This window comes from Gallus gallus, chromosome 7 (assembly GCF_016699485.2).
Source record: "Gallus gallus isolate bGalGal1 chromosome 7, bGalGal1.mat.broiler.GRCg7b, whole genome shotgun sequence".
NCBI classification, from domain to species: domain Eukaryota; kingdom Metazoa; phylum Chordata; class Aves; order Galliformes; family Phasianidae; genus Gallus; species Gallus gallus.
The window spans coordinates 34,738,031-34,751,391 of NC_052538.1; the positions used below are offsets into that span (position 1 = coordinate 34,738,031).

The following is a 13,361-nucleotide window of genomic DNA, read 5'->3' on the forward strand; positions in this document are numbered from 1 at the left end:
TTGCAGATGAAAACTTTCCTTTGCAGCTCACTTGGGAGCCAGATGTACTTTACTTACACATAGGCTGGATGTGGACTGTATGTTTAACGTTAGCACAACATGATGACAAACTTTAGGTTGTTTTCTCAGGTACAAAATATTCCCCATGCCCAATTATTCATCGCTATGAAACATGTACTGAACCCTGCAGAGCTTCTGTTCCCTTCCAACACCACTGGGATTCATTCATTTGAGGATATTGCAATGGACATCTGAATTCTGGCTTTGAGGCTCTTGGCTTCTTGTGGTGCCTTCCAGCCTCAGTTATTCTGTGATGCAACGATTTGTAAGCCGTTGTGTTGCTTTGGACTCATTAGCAGATAGCCCGGTGCCTCCAGGGGGGTGCACTCATTCAAACATTACACCCTGTATCAATCAAAAGAGATGCTTCAGACTCTCTCACTGCCAGAAGTGTTTGTCACTTTTATGTCCTTTAATTTCCAAGTTGCTTTTTGTAACTGAGGCTTTTCACCATTAATAGTTAACTTGAGTTTAAAAAAAATGTTTTTTTTTTAATTGATTATTGCGGAAGTGTCTTCATCAAGGATTTCACCATGCTACTCTATTGCAAATCACCTCCAAGCTGGTATGTACCCCTTGCTTTTACGAGTTACTCACTATGAACAGATTGCTGTGGTCTTGTGGGATTGGCACCGCTGGCCGGAACAGAGCTGCCTGCGGCGGAGACATCTGGCTCTGATCGAGGGTCATTAAGCTATCAGCTCACGTTGCAGCATCATCCAGAGGAATTTGGATGGGATGGCAGAGAGGAAAGGTGGCCAGGGCTGGAAAAGACATCCACAACCTGTTTCTTTCAGAAGGAGAAATCCTAGCATTGGTCTAAGGATTCTCTTTATTTATCTTTGTTTAGGTTAGCAATGTGTGAAATTGCTGTTGAATTTTCATTTTCCTTTGGTTTTGTTTCCTTCCCTTATGCCTCTTTACTACTCTCAGGTCGCCAGAAGATACCAGGAATACATCACAGCTGCAAATAAGCAAAGACTCAGTGCCAGTCTCCTTCAGTTAATGAGAAATGGCTACTCCAGAGCAACATGCTCAGCACTGTCTCCTCCGCTCCCCAGCACCCTAGAAGGTTATACAGCCATCTTCACAATTCATATCCAGGTAACTCCAGATATACAACTTTGATATCAGTGGTTAGAAAACAGACACCTATCAACTTACTTTCAGAGAATAATGGTGAACCAGGTCTCATTCAAATACCTTGGGCTCTTTCCTATTGCACATAAAAGCTGGAAGAACCCACAATGAGGGTTCAAACATGAATGGATTAGGCATAGGTATGCCGACAGGAATGGACATCTAGATGAAGTCATAGAATCACAGAATCATTAAGGTTGGAAAAGACCTCTAGGATCCCCAAGCCCGGCCCTCCCCAACCGTGCCCACTGCCCATGTTCCTCAGTACCACATCCCCACGGTTCTTGAGCACCTTCCAGAGATGGGGGCTCTTCCTCCCACTTCCCTGGGAGGCCTGTTCCAATGCCTGGCCGCTGTTTTTATTAGGAGCACTTGTTTGCTCTCATCAGTAAGTGCTGAGGTGTGACAAGTCCAGACATTTGTGTTCTGGTGGAAGAAAGGCTCTCCCTCGGCTCCCCTTCCCCACAGCTCTCCTCTTGAGCACCTGCCAGAGTTACAGGTGGGAGGAATATATGTGTGTGTGTGTGCAAGCAGATCAGATGAGTATTCATTTCTTTATATTAAGATCAGAGTGATGAAGAATATCTTCCTCTTTGGCATAACAGTCATCTATGTAAAATATTTCTGAGTAGGCACAGTGTCCTCCACCCTTTCCTTTTGATTTCTGTTTTTCATTTATTTTAACTTGATTGTGTTCGTGGCCATGAGCACATCCTTTTCTACAGCTCTTGTCTCCCAAGTTATGAGTTTTACCAGATCTGGAGAGCAGAGTCCTCCAATGGCTGCTCAGGGCTGTGAGGCACCAGTGCTTATCTTTCCCCCTTTCTGCTCTCCCACTCATCCACCAGGAGCAGCTGCACTATTCATGTCTGGCCAGAAGGGAACACAGGCAGACGGCTGTCAGGCTATGAATCAGTTTTTAAACCGCGGTTCGAAGGGGAAGATTTTAGTTTTATTTCCCACTTGCAGAACAAAGAGCATCTGTTTTTGACGCTTATTGTTTTATGCTGATCTGGGAGTTTTAACTTGCAATTACAGATTCCACTGTTGGGGAATTGATTCAAATATCCAATAAAATATATTCTCCTGACATTTTTTTTAATTGATCAGGGTGCTGTGAAATTAAATCCATATAATGTATGAAAAAAAAAAAAGAAGTTTAAATGAGGATCAATATGTGTGATTCTCTTTGGTCCTATAAATGGTGTGACTGGAAACACTGGGAGCAGATAGAATAGTTATTAGTTTTATTGTTCTATGGAATTTGAAGACTGAGTGCTGAAGAATGAACAGACTTTGGCTTGAAAAGCATTCATGTGTGCTGCAGTAGTTAGGGGTAGAATGGTTTCTTGGACACACTGGGAATGAGGAGAGCCAAAAGTGAGTCACATGGATGACTGCAGACATCACATTTAATTGTGCAATAATACTACAGCAAGCACAATTGGAGCAGGCTTGCTGACCTCACAGCTGAAAGCACTATTTAAGATCTGGCTACCAGATGTTCCAATAGGATCTAGCCAGCTGCTAGCGGAGGTTACCCTGAGTGTTTTAACAGGGAGTATTTACAGCCTAACAGTTCGGAAGAGATGATTGCCCTAATTTTCTTCTCTGCCCTGCTGTGGGACGAAGCTCAAGCATGGGGATTCAAGGATGGAGTGCTGCATAACTCTATTTGGCTAGGTAAGACATAATTTAATCCCAAATGCTTTATTGCCAGAGTCCCTGTGTTTGTGGAACAGTATAAAAATAAACACTTAACAGTACAGAAGTGAGCCAGGCATTCATGTAAGCAAAATCCTGCACTAAAATCGGTCATCATGTTAAATGAGTAACGACTGCAAGTTTTATACTTAAGAGCTTTCAGGTTTTATTGTTGCTCTGAAATGCAGGAAAAAATAGGTATGGAATACTTCATCTGAATGTGTTTTCCTAGAGCATGAGGTGAAGCGAAAAGAGTGTTAAATAGTAGTTTGCTTCTAATGGAGGAAAATGTGTATGAAAAGAAACTTATGCCAAAGGAATGAATTATTTTCTGCATGAACATATTTCAAATGCCTGGGGTTCTCCATATGAAACTAAATGGTCTGGAAATAATATCAATATATTTCCTAGGTTTCTAGGGAAGTGAAGAAATGTATATGTTTTGGCCATTGGTCTGTTCACATCATTAAGCAGTGGAGAGGAGATTCCAAAAGGACTGTAGAAATGCTGTGGGAATAGTTTCTTATATCTCAAGTGAGTTTAAATGGCTCTCAGAGTTTTTTTTTTATTGGCTTCGCAATTATGCAGTACAATGGAAAAACATATTCAAAATACCGTCCCATAAAATGTGCCAAAACAAATATATGCCCTCAGTGCTCTGCTTGATAGACAAATATCTACAAACTCTTTCATCCTGTCTAGGATGCTGCATGTTTCTTTAAGGATTTAAGGAATTCCTGCAGGCAGTCTTTGCTTCTGTACACTCAGATGTTTCACGTGGGACTGAGCCACATTCATAGCTGGTGCAGCAACCACGTGGCTCCAGTCTCTTCTCAGAGGACCATGTAAACTAAAGGGAACACGAAGGAGAAGCCATCTATACTGTTTTCCACATGGCTGTACATTTTTAATGATTCCCTTCTCCTTCTGAACTTGAAACATGCCCACTGTGTCCCGTAGCTGCTGAAGGTGCTCAGGTGGGTGAGGACAGCTCAGCAGCTTACGGAGGAGCTGCTCTTCCAGTGCTGCTCTGTGGAAGAAGCAAAGCTTGCATCCTAGGCTGGGCACAGGGAAGAGTTCAGCACACACACCGTACCACTTGCAATCATGGCCAGAGAGTGGGACCTGGGTGTTTTCTTTGCAATTATTAGCATATCTATGTGACTGCTGCAACCAGTGCCATCCTGGGTGAGGATGGTAGGGGATCCTGCAACATAAATTGGTGATAACAGCCATCAGTTAAGTAGTTTTACCTGATGGGAATTGAAGTCAGTCGGAAGAGAACGTATTCTAACAGGAATGGATACTTAGACATTGTATTGCTACACCTGAGCATTTACAATGAGAGTAAATAAAAATAAAGGGTAAGAGTTAAAACTGACAACTTGCTCTAAAGAAACAGACACAAAACCTGGAAGCACAGTGCGCTCTTTGGAATAACCACTTTGCTTTCTGTTCTGTGTTCCATTGAATTTCATTTAAAAACACACTATCTATTCTAACTACTGTAATTAAAATACTCAAATAAAACCCAAAATGCAGTTAAGTACATTACCAAAAGAACTCAGCAAAATTGCATATAGGAAAAATCGGGCACATTCACAGCCATTCAATTAATGCATCTTTTCATTAAAAAAAGAAGTAACTTGAGCAAGATGAGTAACCTCAATGTCATGCTAACTACAGACAAGCATTACAGCAAGAACCTCCTGCTAAATAGAACTTAGGAACGTGCAGTGACATCTGAGCCTTGCTTATCTCCTTTTCTGATAAAGCATAATTGAGACCAGAGTGAAAATGAGGGAGTTTCCCATTTTGCCTCTCTTCAAGAACCCAGTAACACACGTGTCAACTCTTCTGCAAAGGTCAGTCTAGAACTGCTCGCGTGTTGTACCTTTTTTCTGTGTGTTACAAAAGATCCTTTGTATTCTCAGTAAACACGGAGTCCTTCTGGAGCTGATTGCATTGCCATCCTGCTAATGTCTTTCTTGTGTTCACGGAATGTTATTGTTGCTCATTTTTGAAACAAGTATGTTATAGCCAAAACTTACTGTAAACTGACGAGAGGATTGGAGCAGTCTTGTTCAGATATGCTCATACGCTCATTCAAGTGCCAGCAAGTAGGCTTCCAAGGGCAGCTCTTCTTCTCCCCATATCCACAGTTTCACCCCACTCACAGGGTGTACTGGGGAGGTTCAGGGGCCATACCTGCCCCATTCTCTGGAGTGCTCTGAGTGTCACCATGTGCCACAGACTACATGGCCATCCTCCACCTAACATTCAATATTTTGCTTTCATCTTAGCAGTTTCATGCATATTGAGGGCATTTTATTAGGCCACGTCCTATGCTTGTTGTGTTTGTGCAGAAGGGATTGGCTGTGCTTTATTCTTACCAACTGCTGTGGGTGAGCAGAGGGTCAGGTCACTGTCCTTGCCAAATCCCGCTGCTTCTGGACCTGATGGAGAGAGCCTCTAAGAAATGTGAGCTGGAAGAAACACGTCCCATCAGCAGTGTAACTGGTGATCTTTTGTGTAAGAAGCAAAGAAGAAAAAGGAATGGATAGAATACTCCCAATGAACAGGTATTCAGGCAAATAAAGAGCGAGATGAGCTGGAAATTCTGTGTTGAGCAGGAAGAGATTTCAGACAAGACAAGTAAGGACTGCAGCCTTCAGGCAGAATTGGAGAATCAGAGAATCGTTAAGGTTGGAAAAGACCTCTAGGATCCCCAGTCCCACCCAGCCCCCCATGCCCACTGCCCACATCCCTCAGTGCCACATCCACGGCTCTGGGACACCCCCAGGGATGGCGACCCCCCACTCCCTGTGCAGCTGTGCCACTGCCTGACTGCTCTGTGGAGAAGAGATGTTTCCCAGCATCCAATAGAATCCCCACCCACTGGGGAGATGCCCAGCTGAGGCCCAGGCACACCAGTATAGGAACAGTGCCCATTTAGGGTAGGCTCACGCTTGTGTGCTTATCTGCACAATCATGAGATTGCCCCCATGAAGATTAATCATAGTCTGTGTGTGTGTATATTCAGATCTGCCTTTGTGTAGATGCATATATGCGTATAATGTATAATGTACATATATTTAATTAGTGTTTCAAAGGTGTTAATAAGTACAGTGCTTTGACATAGGTGTGGTTTTGCTGATGTAGCTTATCTTTCTGCACATTCCCTAATATAATTAACAGAGAGAGGGAAAAATGCCTAAGAGATCTGAGCTGTTAATTAGGATATACCATTAGTTAATACTGTCAGATTAAACTGTGACACAGTGAGCCAGCAGCAGCTGTCAGGGCTTGGTGGAGTACACGTGTGTGGTCCATCTTCCTAAAGGCTACTATTATCTTGTTCCAAAGGAATGGCAAAGAGATGGCTGGTTGCTCCCTGCAGGATCCCACCACCCACCCAGGCACTGTGGGTGCTGCTGTCAATGGAGCAGCGCTTGCAGAAGCAGTGAAGAGCAGAGCTTTCCAGCAGTATTCTGAAAAAATGGGATGCCTGGCTATGCTGTTGTTTTAGCAGCAACAAGTGGAGGTAGATGACTTCTGAAGGATTAGCACTGAAAACACCGTTGCCAGGAGGAACGGTCAGAAGAGCTCACAGTGCAAAGGTTTTACCATCAGTTCCAATAGTGGTTCTCCCCAGATCCCTGGTGTCACACCCAGCAGAGGAGCAGTGGCTCAATGAGCACTTTTGCCAGCACCAACTCTGCCCAGAGCTTTCATCTGCTCTTGCTGCACCTCTTGCAGAGATGACAAGCCTTAGGATTGGGCTGCCCTTTGCTCCTTGACTGGTGTGGGCAGCCAGCTCAGCTAACCCAAGGGTCAAATCCCATGGTTTCAACTCACTGTGAGTGCAATTCAATTCACCTTTCAGTTCAGTTACCTATAAGCTGCAATGATCAAGGATCTCCTTTCCAGGCTGTCCCCGGAGAGTGCAGCAGGGCTGAGTGCTGCACTGCTTTCTGCATTGCTCAAACTTCCAGTTCGTATGTGCTGAATTCAACACAATCACACCATAAAGAAAGAGTGCCTGGGCTGATCAGGTTGGACATGACAGCCTATTAGTGAATGAAAAATGAAACCTCCTACAAATAATTTTTTAATTTAAATAAGATATATATATTTAAATAAATAACACCATTATCCCATCCCTGGAGGCATTCAAGGCCAGGCTGGATGTGGCTCTGGGCAGCCTGGGCTGCTGGTTGGCGACCCTGCACATAGCAGGGGGTTGGAACTGGATGAGCATTGCGGTCCTTTTCAACCCAGGCCATCCTATGGTTCTGTGATCCCCCAGCTGTCAGGTATTTTGACTCTTCCTTGCACTGGGACTGGGCTTAGAAAGGTTTCTCCCCGGAACATGTCATCCCATGCCCATGCCAGAGACGCTCCCCGCGATGCTGCAGGAAGCAGCTCAGCCTGCCGAGCCTCCTGTCAGCACCAACTGACTTCCCCAGGCACCAGGCCAGGGACTGCTGCACTGCCAAACATCACTGTCTCTACGAAGGGGATCTCACCATTGCTAACCACAATTCAGTGGTGACCGTGTTCTTGTTTAAAAATATCCCAGCCCAGCCAAAACTGCAGCCTGTCACTAGTAGAGACATTCTTTTTTTCCCATGGCACCAGGAGCTACTGTAAAAACACTTCTTTTTTCATTCTCCATGAGTAGCAATAGCTACAGGCAGCCATTTTTCTCACATTAGGCTTAATGTAAAAAAATCTAAGCTGTTCGGATTAAATATGCCTGTTGGTTGTGAGGCAGATTTCTATACATATGGCGTCAAGCAAGCGAAACGAGAAACGGTTACAAAACCCATCGCAGCCCTGACAAGTTCTGAGCTTCCCTGGAAAGCTGCTTCACGTTGAACCTACAAAGCAAAAAAAAAGAAAAAAAATCGATGAAGAAGGTGTATTAATTTTCTGTGCCACAGAAATGTCGGCCAGCAATTGTTCTGGTTCTGCCCTTTGCGACACAAGCTCAGATATTTTTATTTCCGTTTTCATTCCCTTTCATTTCTGCCTCTCTCCTATCCAAGTAGCTCTGATTTCACTCCTCTGGAGACTGAAAACAAAGCTCTGATTCTTCTCAGAAAAGCACCGAGGTTATGTCCAGCGGTATGCTGTGAGAGCAGCCCACAACGATGGGACGCACGGAGCGGCCATGCCATCAGGGGCCCATGGTTCCCATAGCTACTGCTGGCTGAGCCGTCCCGTGGGGCTCCTTCCCTGCATGTGCTGACTTTCCCTTCTTCAGAACCTTGCCAGGCTCTGACTAGCTCTATTGTTCAGAGCTTCTGAACAAAACCGACCTCTGATGGAGATGGGCTGAGGGAGCTGGGCTGGTTCAGCATGCAGAAGGGATGGCTCTGGGGAGACCTCGCTGCGGACTTCCAGCACCTGAGGGGAGCTTATGGGCAGGAGGAGAGCGACTTTGTATATGTATATGATAGTGATAGGACAAGGGGGAATGGTTTTAAACTAAAAGAGGGGAGATTTAGGTTGGATGTTAGGGGAAATGCTTCACCCAGAGGTGGTGAGGGCTTGGCACTGCCCCGAGCTGTGGTGCCCCATCCCTGGAGGTGCCCCAGGCCATAGATGGGCCCTCGGCAGCCTGAGCCGGGGGGCAGCCAGCCCACAGCAGGGGTGTGCCTTCCAACCCAACCACTCCATGATCTTCAAGGACCCTTCCAACCCAAGCCATGCTGTGATTCTGTGATTCTATGAAACCTCTGGGTCAGGGGAGGTGCGTTTCCCCGACACTTTGCAAACACTGCACCTATTAGCTCAGCATCTTTCAGTTCTCCCCTGGCCATCCAGAGGTGCGTGTCCTGCAGAGACTGTGGGTGACAGGAGAGCATCCCACAGCGTGGGCAGCTGGGACGTGATGCTGAAATCCTTTGTTGATGTTCCCACAGAACGAGCAGCTGGGGTGTACCACCGGGAGTCGCGCTCCGGGAAGTACCAGCTCACCTATGCAGAAGCAAAAGCAGTCTGCGAATACGAGGGAGGACACCTAGCCACCTATCAGCAGCTGGAGGCAGCGAGAAAAATAGGTTGGCAAAAAAATCACAGCTGTTTGCTTTTCACATCACTCATTCGTAATGTCTTCACTTTCCATGAATGTTATGAACTCTGGGACTGAGAGACTTGTAAACTCCCTGGGTGTTTCCCCGAGTTCTGTGCAGTTTCCCACCACTATTACAGAGCATGAGTGTGCCACCTACAGAGCTGCTGGGGAGCACCTGCACGCAGTGCTGTGCATCGCTGAGCTGGGGGTACAGCACAGCCATGGGGCTGCGGGGGATGAGATGTGCCATTTCCCTACCAACAGCTGGGATGTGTGTCCCAGCTCAGGGTGAACTGCATTTCTCTTTGATTCTTGATGAGGAGTGATTATTCATTAAGAGAATTAGGAAAACAATGGAAAATATCCTCTGCTCTAGAAATGTGCAGGCTACGCCGTTGAGTCAGAAGCTGGCTCTCAGCACCAGCACACATGTAGAAAGGGTACTTTTGTCTCTTCTGAGCAGCCCAGAGTCTGAGAACACCACAAATATGTTCCAGTTCGTCTCAGTGAAAACACGGAATTGGTCTCTACCAGACAGTGAATAACATTGCAATCTTTGGCTATTGTATTTAAGTTCTCAGCCACAGAGTGCATTAGCAGGATCCAGTTGTTTAGCAATAAATACTTGAGGCATTTTAGGTATTTAAATTTAAAGTAGTTGAAGTACATACTTGGTTTCCTTAGCTATCCTCCATGTGTAGTATTTTATTAACTCTCAGATCTTAATACTGCAAACTGTTTCATGAGATATGATTTAGTACATTTGCATGACTTCAAAAGGGAAACAAAGAACATGGTTTATTCACTTACATAACTCATCCTGTGTGTAATTTAATTACAAATGCTGGTACAGCACTTAAATTACACTGCCCCAGAGACTGCATCGTCCATCTGCATTTGATTTTTCTTTTCAAATGAGGAATGGATGATCATACTGTGGACAACACAAAGCGATTTCACAGTCTATGTTTAAAATTATCAACTCAAAATACTATTCTTTCCCGTAGCTCAGTCTTATTAGGCCAATTACATCTAAGTCATTGATCACCTCGAGTAAGGCTTGAATAAAAAGCAGTTTCTTGCCTGGGATTGATCTATCCCACTGATGCCACTTTTCCTCCCTGATGCAGGTTTCCATGTGTGTGCTGCTGGCTGGATGGCCAAGGGCAGAGTTGGTTACCCCATAGTAAAAGCTGGAGCCAACTGTGGTTTTGGAAGAACTGGGATTGTGGACTATGGGATTCGCCTCAACAGAAGTGAGAGATGGGATGCCTACTGCTACAACCCAAACGGTGCGTTTGGAAACAGCTCCTTGCTCCTCATGTCTAAGGCTGTGAGTGCTGTGGGGCAGTGTGAAGGCTCTGAATGAGCTGGCTTTTGTACCAATAATATGCTGTCCTCAAAGGGGACACACTGATCCAGGTTCATTTGGAACCTGGCACCAAGCCCCTCTCCTGTCCCCAGCAGCTGGCATGGCTTGCTCAGAGCTCAGTAACTCTGCACTGCACTCTGGCATGGGCAACTGGGCCTAGCCAAAGCTCCTCCAGAAACTAAGTGTAATGATACGCTCTTGTTGATTAACTAGGTAAGTAATAGTCCTAAAATGACCATCTTTTGCATAAGGGCATTTACATTTACTCTACAGTTTCATACAAATATCTAATCTCAGGTGCTTAGTTGTTGAGCTAATTGGTCGTACTAGTAGATTAAGCAAAAAATATCTAGTGCTTGGCGACCCTGCACATAGCAGGGGCGTTGAAACTAGATGATCATTATGGTCCTTTTCAACCCAAACCATTCTATGATTCTATGACATATAACTCCTGTACTGTAAGCATATTTTCTTACCTCTGCAGCAAGATGGTAACTTAGAAAACTAAAATCACCCTCAGTTCTTATTGCCCTTTACTTGCCTTTTACATTGTTCTTGCTTTGGGCATAAAGAATCAGTATTGCTTTCAAAGTTCTCAGTCTTCGTGCTGCAAGCACTGCTGCTAAAAAGTTGGAAGCAGACACGAGCATTCAGAAATAAAATCTAGAGAAATCCTTCTAGTTATCTTGGATTTGCTAAAGCTTTTATTCTAAAAAAATCACAATTCACACAAATCTGACTTCCTAAAGTGGCTGAGTTCCTTTATTAGCTAGACATGAAGTGTAGCTGTAATTGAACACTGCAAAGGTTGGGATGTGTGTTTTTATCTACATTGAAGAGCCTCAAGAGTTGTCAGGCTTCTCAGCAGTGTTGTGGCACAATGCAGGAGCAATACAACCTCAAGGACTGGATGTGGCTGTCCAGGTGACAAGTGGGAATCTGTACCTAAAGAAGTAGACTGGAAAGTTGCATTCTCCAGTTATTTTATTTCTTTATTGGAAACACATTTCTGGAGGGAAATAGGAGTGTGCACACAACTCTTTTCATAGAGTCATAGAACCATAGAATGGCCTGGGTTGAAAAGGCCCACAGTGCTCACCCAGTTCCAACCCCCTGCTATGTGCAGGGTCGCCAACCAGCAGCCCAGGCTGCCCAGAGCCACATCCAGCCTGGCCTTGAATGCCTGCAGGGATGGGGCATCCACAGCCTCCTTGGGCAACCTGTTCAGTGCGTCACCACCCTCTGAGGGAAAAACTTCCTCCTCATATCCAACCTAAACCTCCCCTGTCTCAGTTTGAAACCATTCCCCCTTGTCCTATCACTATCCACCCTCGTAGACAGCCGTTCCCCCTCCTGTTTAAACATGACTGGCAGGACTTCACCAGATGTGGGACGTGTCCACATTCACCTCCATTCGCTGCCCCAGTGACTGAAGTACTGACATGGCCACTGTGCCAGTTTATCTTGACGTCACTTCATGTAGCAGGGAAGATAGGACAAGGTGGCACCAATAAGAAAAGGAAAATTCACTTCATCTGTGCTTGGCTTCCCTGCTCTGTGCATTCTACCCTGGCTGGCAGAGCTGGAACTAGAGTTGTCAGTGACGTTTGTACAGCTGTGCACATTTTGTTTGTGCTTGTGGGGTTTGAGCTTGTTTATATGAGCAGGGCAGTTGTTAACCAAATAGCTCTGTGGGGTGGGGGACACACAGATGTTCAGCACACTGAGAAAACTGTTAGGCTACTGCATTCATTACTAGTGCATGTATATCAGCCCAACTCCCTCCTCTGTCAGCCTTCTCCTCTGGGACCAGAGGTGGTTACTTTCCAAATGCTGTGTCTGGTTAGAGGACAAAGGGGAACCAGAGCTGCCAACACTCAGAGGACAGCCTGAGCCTCTCCCATTAGAAGGAAATGCGTTCAAGCTGCTGCACACTGGCAGTGGTTTGGCTGCAGGTGGGAGGCGAGCAGCCTGGGGGGCAAAGCCCTGGCTGAAGGGAGCCTCTGCTCTTCCATGGGGTGCTGATGATGCGAGGAACTTGCAGAACTGCTTGCCTGTCTGAAACACACCTCCATCTTCCATCCAGTAGCAGGGGTACAATGAAATGCATGGCAGCGCTGACCTTTACGAGTGGGGTAGTTTGGTTTTCTTTTGTGGTTTTTGGTGCAAGACATGCTTGAGAGAGGGTTTTGAAGAAGAAAGGCTGAAGCTGGATGCCAGTGACTTACAAGTACAGCTCTAAAGCTTAGAGTACAGCACAGTCAGAAACCCCAAGTGCCTTTTACATAAAGCACTGAACTCTTGCCCGAAGTTCACAGAAGACAATGGAAGCTGTTCCTCTGAATTCAGGGAGTTTGGGCTCATGCCTGTTACTTCTAAAAAGCAAAAGCTAAGAATGACTGACATTTCTTGGGAATGCTGACTACTGAAATATACAGAACATGCAACCACACTGGCTGTCCCTGTGTGATTTTGTATGGTTCTGCTGCACGGAAGAGCTGAAAGCATTAAGTCATTGCCGTATCCAAAATGAATGCTTGGACTCTGATGTTTGTATTTTTCTCTTAGGAAAAGAATGTGGTGGAGTCTTCACGGATTCAAAACATGTTTTTAAGTCACCAGGCTACCCAAACGAGTATGAAAATGACCAAATTTGCTACTGGCATATCAGAGTAAAGTATGGACAGCGGATTCACCTCCAGTTTCTGGAGTTTGATGTTGAAGACGACACTGCCTGCATGGCTGATTACTTGGAAATCTATGACAGCTATGATGATATCAACGGTTTTGTGGGCAGGTAATTCCAGCTCCAACACACAAATAATCAAATGATTACATGTTTTTTTTTTTCCATCCAGAATATTGCTTCAGAAAAGCACCGTAATAGCTTGTCCAATTAGCACTTGTCATGCTAGTGACACTCGCAGCAATAGCACCTGACTTAACTTTCCTGGCAATTTACCTCCCTTTTATTTACACAAGCTGTGAAGAGCCTCAGAAAAT

General features: G+C 45.2%; 1 protein-coding gene across 3 annotated transcripts in view; it reads left to right on the top strand.

Moving 5' to 3' along the window:
* The window catches only part of TNFAIP6 (TNF alpha induced protein 6), a 30,178-nt gene that overhangs the window by 13,740 nt on the left and 3,077 nt on the right, over positions 1-13,361 (top strand). For 2 of the 3 annotated variants that reach the window (XM_040703510.2, XM_040703511.2), the window contains 5 exons: positions 994-1,164; positions 2,772-2,883; positions 8,835-8,972; positions 10,117-10,278; positions 12,927-13,155. In XM_040703510.2, the coding sequence (XP_040559444.1) occupies positions 994-1,164; positions 2,772-2,883; positions 8,835-8,972; positions 10,117-10,278; positions 12,927-13,155 (812 nt within the window). 3 annotated transcript variants of the gene reach the window in all.